Below are 19783 nucleotides of genomic sequence, written 5' to 3' on the forward strand. Positions count from 1 at the left end.
CAATTTTCATTTTTTCAATTTTAATTCTTTACCTTTTTCGTATTTCGCATGGCACGCTTTGATGTAGAAGAAAAATATCAGAACAGTTTTTGACACCTTCGATACCAGAAGCAACAACAAAATACAGGCAAATGTTGTTTTTGCTCAAATGATCTAAACCTGTTTGATAGGCCTTGAATTAAACAAAAGATGCGATATAATTCATATGAAGAAAGTAATATTTTTACTTATGAAAAGTCTAACAAAATATAGGAAAAGCATCGTCTTTAAAACTGCTCCGCATATTGGACATAGCGCTTTTGTATGAATTTTGTCTGCATGCTTTTTAAGATGTTATAAACATTGCTGGAAAACCTAATATTCACGCACGCCGCCAAGTTATTGTCAAAAATTTCTCATGCACATGCAACTTGTATGAGATCAACCGAAATTGAACGGCGTGCATATGAAGCTAACTCAATTTCCAATTTTTGTTCTGCGTGACATTTTGATTTGACGTTTCGCTCAATGAAATCAAATGCAAACGCATGCAAGTCAATTTCGGGTGACGCAAAAAAACAAATTCGACGGCATGCGTACCAAAACGCCAGCCGCGAATATTAGGTTAGCCTGTCAGGGTGGCGTTCCATATTTCTCATTAACTAAAGTTCCCTCCGTGCACCTGCGTCCAGGTCCCGCTTCTTGACTCTAAGTAAGTATTCTGCATATTTAGCTATGTTCTTCCAGTTAGTTTCGCTATGTAGCATGGCTTGGATGACGTTATCTGGATTAATTGGTCCTACAAGGTCTTTCAGATTATTGCGCTCCGTTTCCCATCTTTTGCATCTGAAAAAAGTGTGCTCGGCATCGTCTTCTTCTGCGTCGCTGTATATGCATGACGGCTCTTCGGCTTTTCCCATTCTATACAGGTATTTGCGAAAGTAACCATGCCCAGACAGCATTTGTGTGACGTAATAGTTTATTTCGCCATGTTCTCTTTGGGTCCACAGTTTTAGGTCTTTTATTAGCCTAGCCGTCCATCTGCCGCGGCTTTCATGGAACCATGTCGCAATAAACAGATGAAGTAATAAAACGGCTTTCTCGGTTTATTTTCTGACATTCGGCTGCCTTATAGTCACATTTTATAGGCAAATTTTCAAATAAAGCTGTGGCACCTGGTAAATTCCACTATGGATGGGATGCATGCAATAACACCATACGCAATAATTCCCATTACTTGGACATTAAAAAGCAGTTTCAGAAGTGAACTAGTGTTATTTTATCATTTTCCCTTTTTCTAAACGGTTATAATACCACCAGTACATAATTGTGAAAGGAGGGGTGGCGCGGGGCGGCGCGCGAACGTGGACCGCCGCGACGACGGGAACTTTCAAAATTGTATACTTACAAATCACAAATTTGCGTTATTGCCGTTTGTGTTATTTCACTGTCGAACAGAATTTTGGGGTACTGTTTAGTAAGTGGCCCACCTATTTCGGGGTATTGCGTCCAAAGGGGTGACCCGATCCAAAAAAAAAATTGCACACACTTGTAGCCAAGGGTCTACCCATTATTTTAACATCCACTATTGTAATTTTTGGTCACTAATTTATTTACAAATTGGGTTTGAAATATGCCCTTTTTTGTAAAATTCGGAATTTAGCGTACTTTTATCACTCCTATTTTCCTTAAAGCAGCCACTTCACCAATACATTTTTATATTCCCCTTCACTTTAAACTTTATTCGACTTGTTACAACTTTCTTAATTACTTTAATTTTAACCTATAAATCACAATTTATTAAATAAAAACACCTTCAAAACCACGCGTCTGTCTTTGGTTGCATATGCAAATTAAATGGCGGCGTTTAGCTGTCAAACTGCTAAATATACAAGAAGGATGAGAGACAAAAGAAAATATGATATAACCCAGCCAGCATTTCTTTGGCAACACATAAGGGAATTCTACGTAGTGAGGGTTATAATCCCTAAGTGCGTCCGAAGGGCGCCTACGCAGAAAGGTGTTCTCTGCAAAAGGAGTTCAGCCCCCTTTCTTTGGCAACACAGAAGAGAATTCTACGTAGTGAGGGTTATAATCCCTAAGTGTGGCCGAAGGCCGCCTACGCAGAAAGGTGTTCTCTGCAAAAGGTGTTCAGCCCCCTTTCTTTGGCAACACAGAAGAGAATTCTACGTAGTGAGGGTTATAATCCCTAAGTGGGCTTGGGGGCCACGCCCAATCCCCCTCCGCCCCCCACCCCAAAAACGATGGGCCAATAACTAAACATTTCCCATTGTGATCCTTGATCAAGTGTAATATTAAGTGGAATTCCGAAACGAGGAACGTAATTTTGAACAAATGTTGTTGCTATAGTATTTGCTAAAATATCCCTAAGTGGATATGCTTCTGGCCAACGTGTATGTCTGTCAATAATAGTAAAAATGTAACGATTTCCTTTTGATACAGGTAATGGACCAACAAGATCCATATGAATGAATGTGTTCAAATCGTCCGGAAGGTATACTAATTTTTTGCACGGGTGTTTTGGTATTCTTTGAAATTTTTGATTTTTGACAACTTATGCAAGCAGAAGTCCAATTATTTATCTCTTTACGCATATAAGGTCAAAAATATTTAGATCGAATCAAACGTCTAATTGTACGGATACTTGGATGTGATAAAAGTGAGTTTTGTCAAAAATGATTTTTCTCATAGAATTTGGAACAAATGGTCTAAAAGGTTTTTGTGAAATATCACACCAAATATTAAACTCAAGAATCGGAATATTAATTTCTTTTAAATTACTATTACAATTTTGAACAGTTATAATGCCTTGAAGTGTTTGATCTTTTGTTTGTTCCACGTATAACGTCTGAAAATTTATATCCTGAGCTAAAATCGTGTTAACATCTGGAATACGTGAAAGTGTGTCAGCAACAATGTGTTCTTTCCCAGAAATGTATTGAATGTCATTTGTAAATTGTGCTGTGATTTTTCTGATTTTGCATTTATAACATGCGTTAAAGGTTTATGATCAGTGTATATAGTAAAATGTCTATCCTCAAGAAAATGTTTAAAGTGTTTAATTGTATTGTATATTGCGAAAAGCTCTTTGTCAAACGTTGAGTAATTCATTTCTGTAGGAGATAATTTTCGTGAAAAATAGGCAAGCGGTTCTAAAGTGTTATCACTAATTTGTTGTAAAAGTGCACCAATAGCTGTATTTGATGCGTCTACAGCATCCATTTTTGTCAAAAATCGTAAGTAAAGTTTTCTGTGTAAAAAGTTTCTTAACATTTTCATAAGCATTGATTGTTTTCTCTGTCCAATTTAGTTCTTTAAGTTTATGTTTAGTTGAAAATGTTAACATTTCATGTAGAGCACTAAGCTCTGTTGCTAACATCTTTATGTATCTGTGATAATAGTTAGCCATGCCTAAAAATTTGTGTGACTTGTTTATAGAAAATGGTTTTTCCAAATTTGTAATTGTCTCAATTCGTTCGTTCACCTGAAATTTCATAACTTAGAAAATCCAATTTACTTGTCCCAAAAATACATTTGCTAGGCTTAATATTCAAATTATATTTTTCAAGTCTATCAAATACAGATTTTAAATGCTCAAAATGCTGATCTTCGTTATCACTTGCAACAAGAATATCGTCAATATAGACAAAAACAAATTCTAAGCCAGAAAATACTTAATTTATAAACCGTTGAAATGTTTGTGCACTGTTTCATAAACCGAAAGGCATACGTACAAACTCAAACATTTCAAAGGGAGTAGTTATTGCTGTTTTGTGAATATCTTCTTCAGCCATTGGTATCTGATGATACGCTCGAACAAGATCAATTTTTGAAAACATTTGTTTATTTTTAAAATCAATATTTAAATCATGAATGTGAGGTAACGGATAACGATCAGGTATAGTAATGCAGTTAAGTCTTCTGTAATCTCCACAAGGTCTCCAATCATTTGGTTCTTTTTTGGGAACCAAATGTAAAGGAGATGCAATGTGAGAGTTTGAAGGTCTACATATACCCGTTTTAATTAAAAATTCAAATTCAGTTTTAGCTATTTTTAATTTAATTGGATCAAGACGACGAGGTTTGGAGAAAGGTAGAACTCCCTTTGTTTCAATTCTGTGAACCGTTTGGTGTTGCACTGGCTTAGTGTAATCTGGTTCACAGGTTATTGAAGGAAAATCGTTTAAAATTTTAGAAAGTATATTTTCAATAATTGGTATCTTAAGTGAAAAAATTTCACAGAAACCTGAAGATCCAGAAGTCTTTAATTTAGTTTTGAAATCAGTAATTTCTTTGTTTTTAATGTCAACTAATATACCGAATTTTTCTAAAAAATTTGCACTAATCGGAGTTGAATATCTGCCAAAATGAAAGGAAATTCAAAATCCCAAATCAATTTTTAAAAGTTTTGTACCGAATGTTTTAATAGAAGAACTATTAGCTGCAGTCAAATTAAGATCTGAATTTCTTTTATATGATTTGAATTTAGAAGAGGGAACCACAGAAACTATCGCACCAGTATCTATTAAAAAGTTTAATTTATTGAATTTATCAAAGATAAAAAGGCGGCGAGAAGGTTTAACGCCATTTCCATTATTAGCCACCGTCATAATGGAATGATTTAGTTTAAAGCATTTGTATTTGAATAATCACTATTTGTATTAAACCTACAAGGTTGAATACATTTATAGGCGTTATTTTTGAAATTGCTGTGGTACCAACAAATGTTTTGATTAGAATTGTCTCTTGATCTAGAAAACCTTCTTGACTTAGAATTACTTCTTTCTCTAAGTTTTAATTCATTAATATCCATAGTAATCTTGTTTAAATTTTGATAAATAGTTGTAGTCAACTCAGTCAAATTTTTAATACATTGTTCAAGAATATTATTATTATTTTCTACACTAGCAATACTTAAAGATTTAGATGTTTGGGGTAAAAACAGACCTTGTGCTGTTCACCAGGAAGCACAAGATACCTGATCTCGGGAACATAACCCTAGAGGGCAACACCCTCGCAATAAAGGAAGAGACCAAATATCTAGGTCTCATAGTAGATAGGAAACTAAACTGGGGGCCCAACGTTGCAGATAGAGTGCGCAAAGCAACAGTGGCACTATATTCCTGCAGCAGAGCAATAGGGAAAAAATGGGGGATGGAACCCAAAATAATACACTGGCTATACACGGCGGTGGTTAGGCCAATTCTCTATCACGGTATAGTGACAAGGTTCAAAGGCTTGCGTCCACACTCATAACTGGTGTGATGAGAACAACACCATCCAAGGCACTGTATGCCCTACTGAATTTTCTTCCGGTGGACCTACATGCCAAACAAGTCGCAAGTGGCGCGGCAATTCGAATGAATATTCTAAATAAGTGGTCAAATACCAGTTATGGTCACGGTAGAATTTTAACGGAGGTTCCGAGGCTACCCGGATTGGTGGACTATGCACTTCCGGAACCTGCACCCGCTACAGCGTTCGCGACCCTCCTACCCTCAAGGGAAGAGTGGAAGCATGACGTTGTAAGTAGTGGAGAGTCCATCCATGTATACACAGATGGCTCAAAGCTCGAGGGTAGGGTTGGAGGAGGTGTATATTCCCATCACCTGGGAATCTCCCTCAGCTTTCGTCTCCCGGACCACTGTAGCGTTTTTCAGGCTGAACTGATGGCAATCGACAGGGCCACGAAACTGGTAAAGTGTGATATGATACCCCAAGTTGATATCTACATCTTCACTGACAGCCAGGCGGCAATAAAGTCCCTCACGAAGCAGTCGACAACCTCCATGGTAGCCATGAAATGCCGCGCATCTCTTAACGAGATGGCTGAGTCATTTCGCCCAAAGGTAATATGGGTTCCGGGACACTGCGGCATAGAGGGGAATTGTAAGGCCGACGAACTGGCGCGACTTGGCACGAAACTTCCTTTTGAGGATATAAATGACGAAATAGGAATACCCTTGCAAACTTGTAAGCTACTTATCTCCGAGAGGCTCACTAAAGTAGCGAACGAAAGGTGGCAGGACGAAATCACCTGCAAAACTGCCAAACAATTATGGCCGGTGCTCAGCGCCAACCGCACTGGCCTACTACTGAGTCTAAATAAGTCCAATATTAGATTATTAGTATCCGTCATAACCTGCTCTATCTAGACGAAGACTCTCCACTCTCGGTAGGCAATTCTTCGACAACTTGCGAGGACCTTAGATGCGTCGAAATCAGGGATCTTCTAAAATTCGTTCAAAGTTCAAAATGGTTTTAGGAGGGATTGGGAGTTGCTGACCCAACATGCAGCATCACAATGGGCCCTGAGCCTAAGTGTGTCTTATAGACGACCGCGACAACCTACCTACCTTGGGGTTTATTAATCAAATGATTTTACCTGCTAAAGACTTCATATGTCTAAAAAGTTCTGATGGTGACCGATCACCTAGTTCAGTATTTGAAAATAATTGTTCAAGTATCTTTTCTTCGCTAAGAGAAAATCTTTCGCACAAAACCTTCTTGATGGTTTCGTATTTGTTGGTTGATGGCGGTGGATTGATATCAAGGAATGAAACCGATTCAAAATAACGTTCCGGTTTGGGTTTCGGTTTTGCCAAGTGTTTCGGTTTCGGTTTTGGTTTCGTTCTACAAAATTTATTTCGGTTTCGATTTTTCACAGAAATTTTGTTGATATTATTTAAATCAGAATGTCTTAAAGGTTGAGGAAAGACAATTGAAAATTACAGTTCCCTGATAATATCAACACTAGGTTCTTTCCCTAACAATCCGGACCGGATTTGGTAATTAGAGAATAAGAAAAACATTTTCTTTCAAAAATGGAACAAAGTCCAGAAGTACGGGAACGCAGAAAACCACATTTCGTGCCCACAAGTCGAGAAACAGCTGATTCACGTTGTTCTTGTTTTTGTCACTTATACCATGTTCTGACCGACATCGGAAACATGTTTTCGTTGCTAAAACTGGTTTTCGACCTAAACCTTGTGTTTTCTTCCATGTAAAATCTGTCAAACGAAACCAGTTTTCGCTGAAAACTACACAGATACACAGCAACAACGTCATCACCAGATTCACTTAAATGTTTCCTTTTTGCTGTAAAACTAAAGGTGTATGAAAACTAAAATATAATTGTTATTTTCGTCATATATTTACTACATAATTATGAAACCCCTTCATTTCTGTGTCCTTTACAACTATACATGTGAAAATTAAAATCAAAATGACCTTCTTCCAAATAACCGATGTCAGATCGGAGATTTAATTTATTAGGCACCATTTTAGTAGCTTTTTGCGAAAAGTTACCTTGCCATACTTATTTACTACTTAACAAGAATTTTAGCAAAATATTGCTGATTTTGGTTAAATAAATCATTTATTTCAAAGAAATTTTTATTTATTATTTTTGTAAATTTCTGGAAACCGATTGAAACCTGTGATTGAAATGGTTTCGGTATCGTTCCTTTTCAGGTCAAGATAACGGTTACGGTTTCGGTTTCGGTTTTGAAAAACGAAACGGTTTTAAACGGTTACGGTTTCGGTTTGGGTTTCGGTTTCATTCCTTGATTGATATTTAACATCAATAATTTTTGAAATCGTTTCTCGTTGAAGAACAATCTAAATGTTTTGTAATTTGATATTATCATCACATATATTATTAATTTCGAATTGTCCTTCTACAAGCAGAAACCATGCTTCGGGACAATCTTCCCAAAAATGAGGTAATTTAATAGATTTTGAAATATTCGAACTAAAGTTATTTTCATTTTGTGTCGAACTGTTAGAATTTATATTTTGTGTAGTGTTTAAATCTGAGGTGCGAGTTTGATTTTCATTTTGGTTTTCTGTTGTTGAGAAGTTGCGTGTACGTATAGGTGATCGACGAATTTTTAAAATCTAAAGGAGTGTACAAGAGAAATAATTTCCACAATATTAATACCAATAAGAAATACTTAATATTAAGAAATAATGTAATAAGTTTGTTAATATTGTTTTTAATAAATTATTAAAGTCAAAAAATAATGTAATAAATATTAAAAAATGTATATATGTAATTTAGATATTACGTCAACGAAAAACTTAAGATACGAACTTATATTGAAAATATCTTGCAATCTTATCTTTAAAATACAAATTAATACTTAAGTTATATTTAATCTAAAAATATAAACAATACAGCTCACCAAGTCTGAACGAATGAAATTGAACGCTCATTGCTTCAATAAGATACATATCGTCGTTTAAAAAGCAAAACCGCGTATCAGCAAAATGCAACCGCGTATGTGAAATTGTAGAAATTATTTTCTAGAGCATAAAAACACTNTTATATATGTAATTAAGATATTACGTCAACGAAAAACTTAAGATACGAACTTATATTGAAAATATCTTGCAATCTTATCTTTAAAATACAAATTAATACTTAAGTTATATTTAATCTAAAAATATAAACAATACAGCTCACCAAGTCTGAACGAATGAAATTGAACGCTCATTGCTTCAATAAGATACATATCGTCGTTTAAAAAGCAAAACCGCGTATCAGCACAATGCAAAACCGCGTATGTGAAATTGTAGAAATTATTTTCTAGAGCATAAAAACACTCATATTTCAAAATGGTTCTCTTTTTTATAAAGCAATCGCATTTCTGGGTATTATATTTCAGGACGAATGGATAAGGATTGAGCCAAGAGCTTGTGTGAGCAAATCCAATTTTTGGCAGCCAATGTCAGTTACGCGGTTTTGCAGAATGACGATACGCTGTTTTTTACTTTAAACGACGATACGTAGAGGCCAAAATTAAAAAAAAAATCTTCATTGGTGTCTTTGAGCTTGTTAGTTTTGCAAACTGCAACTGCTATGGCTATTATTGTTATAGATCCTTGTTGCACTTGNGAGGCCAAAATTTAAAAAAAAATCTTCATTGGTGTATTTGAGCTTGTTAGTTTTGCAAACTGCAACTGCTATGGCTATTATTGTTATAGATCCTTGTTGCACTTGTACAGCTTGTGAAAATTTTGATATATTGAAATTGTTGATGTGCAAACTGCTTTTGAAGTTGTTGATGATGTAGTTCTGAAACCTTCTCGCAATTGTTGCACTTATATATATATTTACTCTTAATGATCTTTGGAATTCGTGTTATACATGATTGTGGAAAGAAACGTTTGCTTAAGAGATGATTAAATGATGATATGACGTAACTTATTGCAGACATAAATTGTTGTAAACGATGCAATTATTATAACTTGTATAATTATTCGATGAGCAGGATCGCCAATATGTAGAGTTAGAATATGTTATTCCAATTTTTAAATGTTTATTTGAATGAAGAAAATTTTTGAATGAAAGCAAATTCTCATATTGATATTTTCAACCATAGTCATGAACAAAATTAAATTAAATTAAACAAATAAACAGGTAAATAAAGCTTAAAGTATTAAACCCTACAGATGTCACGCTAAAATTGCTCTCACGAATTCTGCTGCAATCGGCGCAATCTTGTATTCTATCATTCTTGGGCCAGATGTGGGTCGTTGCGGTCACGTAGACCCGGCTGCCGTGGGAACGCAAACGGTTTTGTTTACATTGGTGGTTTCAATGTAACATCCCTCTATATTAGATGTGTACAAGAATGATAGAAAACAAAGATTGCGCCCATCAGAGAGGATTTGTGTGTGACGTCACACTGGTGCATTTGCGAGAGAAAGGCGAGCAAGAATGGAAGACGAAATTTTGCAAGAAAACCCGTAAACAAGTTGCACAAGTGTGACGTCATACAAACAGCGATTTTGTCAAATTCACTGAGAGCGGAATAATGGTACCCAGTTGGAGAAGTACTTAATATGAAAGTCCAAAACTCTCGGTGCACTGATGACTGGATTGCCTCCCTGGCTTAGTAAAGAAAGACTACATATCCACACCTGAGTGGGAGATCGACTTATCTCGGCAGCCAGTTCAAAAACGTCCTATCTCAGAAAACTTTTCAATACTTGAAGAACGCCCATTTTATTAAAAAACCTATCTCAGAATTCGGTTCAAAAACGCCCTATCTCAGCACATTTTCAATGTATTTTCAGCTGGGATAGGGCGTTCTTCAGCCAAATTCCGAGACAGGCCGATCTTCCACTCAGATATCGATATGTATTTATTATTCACATATTTCAATTTTATACACAATTATTCTACCGAAAAAGTCAGTACTTGACGGAAATAGCAATTTCATTTTCGACGCTTCTTTCTTTGTTACAGGCGCCTTCAATAGAAAAGTTTGTGGTGAATTAACATCCTCCGGGTAAAAGGTTTCCTCTACGATTAGTTCTCCATTCCTAGCTTGCACGGAAGCTGATACGGCTTTAGCTGCAAAACCACCTTGAAACTGTATTAAAAATTTGCTTATTGACTGTGGCTCTTCAAAACGGATAACAACCCATTGNCGATAGGGCGATATGTATTTATTATTCATATATTTCAATTTTATACACAATTATTCTACCGAAAAAGTCAGTACTTGACGGAAATAGCAATTTCATTTTCGACGCTTCTTTCTTTGTTACAGGCGCCTTCAATAGAAAAGTTTGTGGTGAATTAACATCCTCCGGGTAAAAGGTTTCCTCTACGATTAGTTCTCCATTCCTAGCTTGCACGGAAGCTGATACGGCTTTAGCTGCAAAACCACCTTGAAACTGTATTAAAAATTTGCTTATTGACTGTGGCTCTTCAAAACGGATAACAACCCATTGTGGAATACCCTAGAAGTAGATTACGGTGAATAATTGTTGAGATATACCATAAATATAAATTAGTTTCTCCTGTATGCGAATTAAACTAAATATGTATGTATTAGTGCCTAAATTAATTTTCCGCCTTAATTTAGAAATTTATTTTAAAATTATTCAAATTATATGAGTTAATTGTTTGTTTGTTTTAATATTTAAATCTTATTTTGTTCTGGTTTCCAAAATCCGTTCCATCATACTCTTTAATCAATCCCGATTTCTTGATTCCAAAGTTACTATAGAATACCAACCGTTTAGCTATTATAGAACAAAAAAAAACATCCTTTTTGTTATTTATGCTCATTATAACCATTAAAATTTAAAATCAAAAGTTATCAAAACAAAATCTATGGGACTGAGAATNGTGCGAATTAAACTAAATATGTATGTATTAGTGCCTAAATTAATTTTCCGCCTTGATTTAGAAATTTATTTTAAAACTATTCAAATTATATGAGTTAATTGTTTGTTTGTTTTAATATTCAAATCTTATTTTGTTCTGGTTTCCAAAATCCGTTCCATCATATTCTTTAATCAATCCTGATTTCTTGATTCCAAAGTTACTATAGAATACCAACCGTTTAGCTATTATAGAACAAAAAAAAACATCCTTTTTGTTATTTATGCTCTTTATAACCATTATATTAAACAATTTTATTGAGCCTGATATGAAAACTTGGTGCGGAAAAGCAACAATAATTTACGTATACATAGATAAAAGCTATAGCTGCTATTTCGGTGTGCTCGTCCTTTTAGTTATTTAGTTTTAATTACACAGTGATACAAAATAAACAAAAAAATATGCAAGGGTTCTCATATAGAAAATATGTTTTGTTATAGCCCATAGGACACGACTATACTTATAGTTTTCTCCATCACTTCGTTTATTAGTTTTTTACTAACAAATAAATTAAATCTTTAGTATTCTTCAAGTTACAACTTCAAGAAGGTATAACTTTGTCGTTTTTGGTCGAATTTAAAATGTTTTACCTCTCTAACAAAGAAAAAATTTTGAAAANGTATATTAAAAATAATTATTATTTTCTACTTTTTAGTCGATTTATAAAAGCGTTGTATATTAAAAANTTACTATTTTCTACTTTTTAGTCCATTTATAAAAGCATTGTATATTAAAAAGTTTTTTTTATTATTTATTTTCTACTTCTTAGTCTTGTCTATATAAAATTTTGCAATAGATATTAAAATATTTATTTTCTACTTTTTAGTCAGTTATACAGACAAAAATTTTGCAATATATATTAAATTAATTCAACGATATTAATATGTAAATTGGTACACACACATGCATATGAGACTGTACTTTAATCTAATTTGGTTTAATCTGTTGAAAGAATTTTTACTTTTATCTAAATTAGTTTAATCTGTTGAATGAATTTGTGCGAAAAAATTTAGTCTAGGTTAGCGAAAATATTGTATATTATTGTATAAAATATGATGTGCTTAAAAGACAATAGTCGTATGTACAGCCAGCAACATGAATGAATAAACAAACAAACAAACAAACCCATAAAAAAATTTGAAGCCAATCGGAAGAGTGACATCAAATTTGTTGTCCGATATGAAAAAGAATGTCTCATATGCATGTGTGTGTACCAATTTACATATTAATATCGTTCAATTATTTTAATATATATTGCAAAATTTTTGTCTGTATAACTGACTAAAAAGTAGAAAATAAATATTTTAATATCTATTGCAAAATTTTATACAGACAAGACTAAGAAGTAGAAAATAAATAATAAAAAAAAAACTTTTTAATATACAACGCTTTTATAAATGGACTAAAAAGTAGAAAATAATAATTCTTTTAAATATACAATGCTTTTATAAATGGACTAAAAAGTAGAAAATAATAATTCTCAGTCCCATAGATTTTGTTTTGATAACTTTTGATTTTAAATTTTAGCAAAAGTCATTATAAACAATTTAAGCCTTTCTCCGGGCGATTTTCAAAATTTTTTCTTTGTTAGAGAGGTAAAACATTTTAAATTCGACCAAAAACGACAAAGTTATACCTTCTTGAAGTTGTAACTTGAAGAATACTAAAGATTTAATTTATTTGTTAGTAAAAAACTAATAAACGAAGTGATGGAGAAAACTATAAGTATAGTCGTGTCCTATGGGCTATAACAAAACATATTTTCTATATGAGAACCCTTGCATATTTTTTTGTTTACTTTTGTATCACTGTGTAATTAAAACTAAATAACTAAAAGGACGAGCACACCGAAATAGCAGCTATAGCTTCTAACTATGTATATGTAAATTATTGTTGCTTTTCCGCACCAAGTTTTCATATCAGGCCCAATAAAATTGTTTAATATAATGGTTATATTATTAAGAGTTAATAAGGTTTAGATCTTAAAGTATTCAAAAAACCTCTGATTTAAAGCGCCTAGCATTCTCAATGGATTTTAAACATATCGGTAGGGAATTCCATGTTTTTACAACACTGACAAAAAACATTCTCGAGGAAACAAGAAAATTGTGCCTTGGTACAATGAGGCTGCATGTTCTACTTGAACGCGCAAAAGTTAATTTTTTAAAAAGGTATTCCGGGGTTTTTTATGTATCAATTTGTGCAGAAATAAAAGGCTACGATATTTTAAGAAAACAGTCACGCTACAGTTGAGTATTTTATAGCTACACTGTGAAATGTGGTCAAACTTGCGCTTGGAAAATACATATCTTGCGCAATTATTTAGCGCCATTCGCAGTTTCCGCTCACTTGTACTGTCCATTTGACCATAAACGAGTTCACCATACGAAATCAGTGGAACTATAAATATTTTTACCAACCGTAATTTGGGTACAAAGTCCGCCGTGCGCCATAACTTTCTTAGTACAAAATATATTTTTGCTAAAGTGGAGTTTATATGGTCAGTACACCCTAAATGTGAGTTAATTTTATAACCAAGACTTGTAACAACTGGTTCAAATTTGTCTGTAAGGCTAATGATGGAATGTAATCTTGCGAGTTTAAATGGGGTGAGATACATATAGCTTTAGTCTTCGTTGAATTTAAATTCAAATTATTAAGCAAGGCGAATACATACAAGGTGGTATCGATTGAACAAATACAACAATTACTTGTATTTTGTTTTTGCTTTTAGCGGGCCATTGTCAAATTTCAGCTATTCTTCCCCGAATGAAAAAGGGCGACAGAAAATGCAAACACTCTCACGTTTTCACTCACTCACTAACGAAATTCAAAATTTTGACAACCAAACGCTACTCACAGCTGATGAAACAACGCCACCTTATATAAATTCGCCTTGTTATTAAGCTTTGCCCAAACAGATATCGAGTGAAGATCTTCACTGACTCTAGCTATTAAGTCTTCAAAAAGTCCTATAGGGCGAGAGATAAATTTGGGCATCATCCGCATACAAATGAAAGGATACGCTTTTACAGCAGTTAGCAATATCATTGATAAAAATACTAAGTAGGATTGGACCTAGTATAGACCCCTGCGGCACTCCCGAATGTAGTTTCTTTAGCTCAGAGCCCACGTTTTTAGCGACAACTTTCTGCCAACGATTTGTAAGATAATTTTCCATTAATTTTACGGCGCCATCAGAAAATCCAAAATATCTCTTTAGCTTTAGCAGGAGTATACTGTGATCAACCTTGTCAAAGGCCTTGGAGAAGTCTAACAGAGCTAAAACTGTTAGCTCACCCCTGTCATATGCTGGTCTTATATCCTCAGTTACCTTCAAAATAGCTGTAGCACAGCTGTGGCTACTTCTATACCCAGACTGATACACCGTGAGGAGTTTATATTCATCAAGGTAGCCAACTATCTGTCTTACCATTAGCTTTTCCAAGACCTTGGACAACGAGGACAGTATACTTATTGGACGGAAATCAGATGGTGAAGAGACTGCGTGCTTTTTCGGAAATGGAGTAACCATTGCTATCTTCCATGCGTCTGGAAACGTAGAAGTAGTGAAAGAAAGGTTTAAGATATGGGTCACGGTTGGAACTACGTATGGAAGGATCATTTTCAAAAATTTTAAACTTATACCGTCCACACCTATAGCGTTCGATTTAATGGAATAGATACTTCTTATTACATCGTTATCCGTTACAGGAGAGAAACTAAATTCTTCATTTTGTCTAAATAAAAGACCTTGGTCCAGTTTGAATTCGCTGCTATGTTGCAAACTGATCGATTGAAGGAAGTATTCATTCATGATGTTAACATCTAAATCGCATTCTAGGTTGCTTTTACTCCCTACGCCCACGGACTTCAGATTATTCCAGAGAGTTTTGGTTGGCAGATCCACGCTAAGTCTGGCCTTATAATATTGCCTTTTTGAATTTTTTGTTGCAAAAGTGGCACGATTTCTATCAACACGATATACTTCCCAATTTTCGTATGTTGGTTTGCGCTTCCAACATGTGTATAATCTATTGCGCATTCTAATAGTGCGTAGAACCTCCCCCGTGAACCATGGCTGTTTATTTTTAGGAATTTTTGCAAATTTTAAAGGAATATATTTATCAAAGAGGTACGTTACCAAGGAAGTAAACCAGTTCAGTTTTTGGTTTATATCAGGGAAAAACCACGCAGTATTCCAATCTAGAGCATTGGCCTCACATTCTAAAGCATTTATATCGACAGATTTGAAGTCCCTGTAAAAGAATGGTTGGACAGCATTTTTAAGACACAGATTGTAAGATGCAAATAACATATCGTGATCGGATACACCAGCAAGTGAAAATTGATCGCAGTGAAGCATGCTAACAGAATCCGATACACGGACCAGATCTAGTTGGCTTGGCTTACAATTAGGAGCAAAACGCGTTGGAAATCTGTTCATTGCTTGCAAACCAACAGAAGCCAATCTATCTATCAAATCGTTGGATCTATTGTCATTGTTTATCAGATCTATATTGAAGTCACCGCATAGTAAAACATGCTCATATTTAGGCGCTAAATTAGCCACTTGGATGAATAAACCACTAAGGTCAAACATCTTACATGGATTGTACACGCATACAACAAGACACTTTTCGCAACCATCCCCAATTTCGACTGAAAGGTATTCAACCGGATCGACACAATTTGATTTAAAAATGGTTTTTTGTCGCAGGCTGGATTTGCAATATATAGCAATTCCACCACCTTTCTACCCCGTTTTCCTATCGTTTCTTGTTAGTTTATAATCACGCAAGTTGACAGCATTATCCATCACAGATTCATTGAACCATGTTTCAGTTACACATACAACATCAACGTCCGAGTCTTGAAAGACACGATCAATATAGTCAACTTTATAAGAATTAAAACTTCGAGCGTTAAAGTGGCACAGTTGTAAGCCGGGATGTTTTTTACTAACAAGATTCAACAACAATTTTAAACTATTTTTGTCAGTGTTCCAACCAGTGCTAGCATTGAACATGTTCAGATCTACGATTGGCGCTGCTAAATTCGAGGTTCAGAAAGACGATGGCAGAAGCAAGAGAAAAGAACAAAGAAAATGCGAGATGCTGAAAGCAGACGATAATAATTTCTGGCGTTTAAGCTGCGTTGCATAGTACATAGTTTCTCTATTGGCCTTGGTCAGACTCTCATGCACGTATATCTTTCCCTCGCCGCACAAACCAACATCCGACAGCAATTAAGGTCTCTTTTTGAGTTTGCAAAAACCAGCAATCGATTTAAAAAGCTGATTTCTGGCATGCGACGAATTGAGCTTAATCAAATCGGCGCTGAGTTTGTTTGGCTATTGTTTGGTCGCATACGAAACGACTCACGCATACCTGGATTGATGAAGTCAATCGCCCGACACACCCCCGCAAACACTTCACTCAAATTTTCATCGCTGCTCTGCGGTATACCATTTATCATGATGTCAGTTGAAATAGCAGAGTTCTCAAATTTCTCTAATTGTGCACGCGCTTTGCTTGCATCTTCTTTGAGTGCAGAAAGCTCAGATTGCACTTTGTCATCAGCCGGCGATCTCTGGCTCTCAACAGCAGTTACTCTCTTCTCAATTTGTTTTATTTTATTCTTCACGTTTGATAACTCACCAGCTACTTCGCTTAACATCTGCATAAATCTTTCCTCCAAGCCCTTCATGGATTCGCTGAGTTGTTTGACNTATTCTTCACGTTTGATAACTCACCAGCTACTTCGCTTAACATCCAAGAATGATAGAATACAAGATTGCGCCAATCGAGCTGAGAGTAACTGGCCGTGACGTCAATAANTTGCACTTTGCCATCAGCCGGCGATCTCTGGCTCTCAACAGCAGTTACTCTCTTCTCAATTTGTTTTATTTTATTCTTCACGCTTGATAACTCACCAGCTACTTCGCTTAACATCTGCATAAATCTTTCCTCCAAGCCCTTCATGGATTCGCTGAGTTGTTTGACAATACTATCCTCGTGACTCTTTAGCTTAGTTGTTGATCAGCACTTCGGCATTGAGACAGACTTGAAGGCGACGGGGAAGTGCTATTTCGCGCCAATTGCTGCTGTTGTTGTTGCTGCAATTTCGCTCCTCTCGTTGACATTATGCTCAGTAGGTAAATAAATATATTTTCGTTTCAAAAATGGAAAAATAATCCCTTCGCGCAAAAGTTGTTTTCGACAGCAGGCCGTGGTATACAAAAACAGTCTTCCACGCTCTTTCACAACTTTTGGAGGCAATATTTAATTGGAATAAACACTTTAGCAGCACAAAAAAGTCGCGATCACTTGCCAGCAAGATTAACACGTCTAGCTCTATGCATTATTTTCTTTATGTTCTATACATGAAATAAGCTAACATGTGTTCGAGGATTTTTTTTTCGCTTTTTTTCTTTGGAGATATGATCTGTCAAAATTTGCATTTTTTCTTCATCTTAACGTCGTTTTAAAACTAAAGAAACAGGCTTAATATTTCTATATATAAGATGGTCANAACTTGCCAGCAAGATTAACACGTCTAGCTCTATGCATTGTTTTCTTTATGTTCTATACATGAAATAAGCTAACATGTGTTCGAGGATTTTTTTTCGCTTTTTTTCTTTGGAGATATGATCTGTCAAAATTTGCATTTTTTCTTCATCTTAACGTCGTTTTAAAACTAAAGAAACAGGCTTAATATTTCTATATATAAGATGGTCAAGATTGCCCTAAAGCTAACTTAGCTATTAACAGTTGAACTTTTTGAAGTTGATTTGCATAGTGAAAACCAGTAAATTAGGGATTTAGAATTAGGTATACCATCGTAATCCTTGTTTAATTTAATCTACATATCGTTGCCTTAATATAGAAAGGCCCTATCTCACATCGTCGCTGAAATGCACAAAGCCGTAACTAACTAAAATCTTTTATTGCATAAAACGATTTGGGGCCACATAATGCGATCAAATGCATCATAATCAATTAAAACGTAAATTTTCGATTTTTAGTTAGTTACGGCTTTTTGTATATCAGCGACGATGTCAGATAGGGCCTTTTTATATTAAGGTAGCGATATATAAAAATGAAATGTTTTTCGTATGACCGCGATGCCTGACCAAACGGCTGAACCGATTTCAATTCTGTAAAGTGTTTTTTTTCGACCTTCTGTGTGGAAGGGTTTTCGATTTAAAAAAATTTGAAATTTTTTGTTGTTGTTGCCGAAAAACGAAGAATGCTGAGACGTCACGATTTCACAATTTCATAGAGTTTTCTGTACATTGAATGTCNAAAAATTAAATATTTTTCGTATGACCGCGATGCCTGACCAAACGGCTGAACCGACTTCAATTCTGTAAAAAGTGTTTTTTCGACCGTCTGTGTGAAAGGTTTTTCGATTTAAAAAAATTTGAATTTTTTTGTGGTTGCCGAAAAATGAAGAATGCTGAGACGTCACGATTTCACAATTTCATAGAGTTTTCTGTACATTGAATGTCACTAAACAACTAAACGGCTGGACCGATTTGGTTCATATTTGGTACATATATCAGTACCATTAAAAGAAATATTTCTACCAAAAAGTTGCTCGCTAGGTGGCGCTGGGGTCAGGATATTCCAAAAAATTGCATTTACTTGCCGATTTGGNTAAAAATTGCATTTACTTGCCGATTTGGATTTAGAATACAATTTAGCCAATTGAAAAGAAATATTTGGACTTAAAACTTACATGATAGGTGGCCCTGTGGTCGAGATATACCCAAAAATTATTTTTCGCTAAGAGAAGGATAGATATCTACTATATATTTGTGGAAGTATGTATGTATGTCTTAGGGATGTTGCGAATGTGGAATTTTAGACATCCGTAGATGCGAATGCGGATGCGGATGTTTAACAGCTAACATCCGCGGATGCGGAAGCGAATGCGGATGTCAAGTATTTTCAAGAAACAATTAGAATCTAGCATAATAGCGAAATCGTTGTTTAAACAGCACTTACAAGCCAAACCAGATGTGTCAGGTTTTTCTAAAGCTTTTTAAAAAGAATTCTTCATTCCCATTCCTTTGGCTGTTTCAGAATTTTGGGAACCTGTAACGTCATCAGCATTTTTTGATTATAGTTTTAGTAATTCTTTTTAATACTTTCTTCTGTGACTGGTTTGAAAAATGTGTGCTTATAGCGAGCTAAATAGGATATGAACGCAAATTTTACACATTTGTACACTTTATTTAAAATGACTATGTTCTCTTTGACGTACGTCAAACTTTTACGTACGTCAAAGGCCAAGTCGAAAAAGAAACTTGTATGACTGCCCATTGATAGCTCGGTTATATAGCTTAAGAAATAATAAGGCAATTCATCAAATCGCGAAAATGCCTCGTAACCATGTAAACCTCTTAAACTTACTTAATTTTGTATGAAAAATCGAATTATTTGCGTGGTTTACGCGGTTCGAGGCATTTACGCATTTCCATGGATACCCATAATATATTTANTTAAACTTACTTAATTTTGTATGAAAAATCGAATTATTTGCGTGGTTTACGCGGTTCGAGGCATTTACGCATTTCCATGGATACCCATAATA

General features: G+C 35.0%; 2 protein-coding genes across 3 annotated transcripts in view; both read right to left on the bottom strand.

Annotated features, from left to right (window-relative positions):
- Positions 1-10102: 10102 nt before the first annotated feature.
- The window catches only part of LOC108372595 (nuclear receptor 2C2-associated protein-like), a 12131-nt gene continuing 2450 nt past the window's right edge, over positions 10103-19783 (bottom strand). Inside the window, exons 3-4 of one of the 2 annotated variants that reach the window (XM_017628322.1) lie at positions 10455-10755; positions 10103-10147 (exon numbers count right to left, since the gene is read on the bottom strand). In XM_017628322.1, the coding sequence (XP_017483811.1) occupies positions 10462-10755 (294 nt within the window). In that variant the 3' untranslated portion in view covers positions 10103-10147; positions 10455-10461. Of the gene's footprint in view, positions 10148-10448; positions 10756-19783 lie in introns of those variants that run through there. The other variant, XM_017628323.1, reaches the window with a different exon arrangement.
- Positions 10134-10454, bottom strand: LOC108372594 (nuclear receptor 2C2-associated protein-like; the record flags this gene model as incomplete). Its single annotated transcript, XM_017628321.1, has 1 exon — positions 10134-10454. A coding segment is annotated over one exon (300 nt), but the record flags the coding sequence as incomplete, so codon positions are not given.

Source organism: Rhagoletis zephyria, unplaced genomic scaffold (assembly GCF_001687245.7).
Source record: "Rhagoletis zephyria isolate East Lansing unplaced genomic scaffold, Rhagoletis_zephyria_1.1 Rzeph_scaffold_05898, whole genome shotgun sequence".
NCBI classification, from domain to species: domain Eukaryota; kingdom Metazoa; phylum Arthropoda; class Insecta; order Diptera; family Tephritidae; genus Rhagoletis; species Rhagoletis zephyria.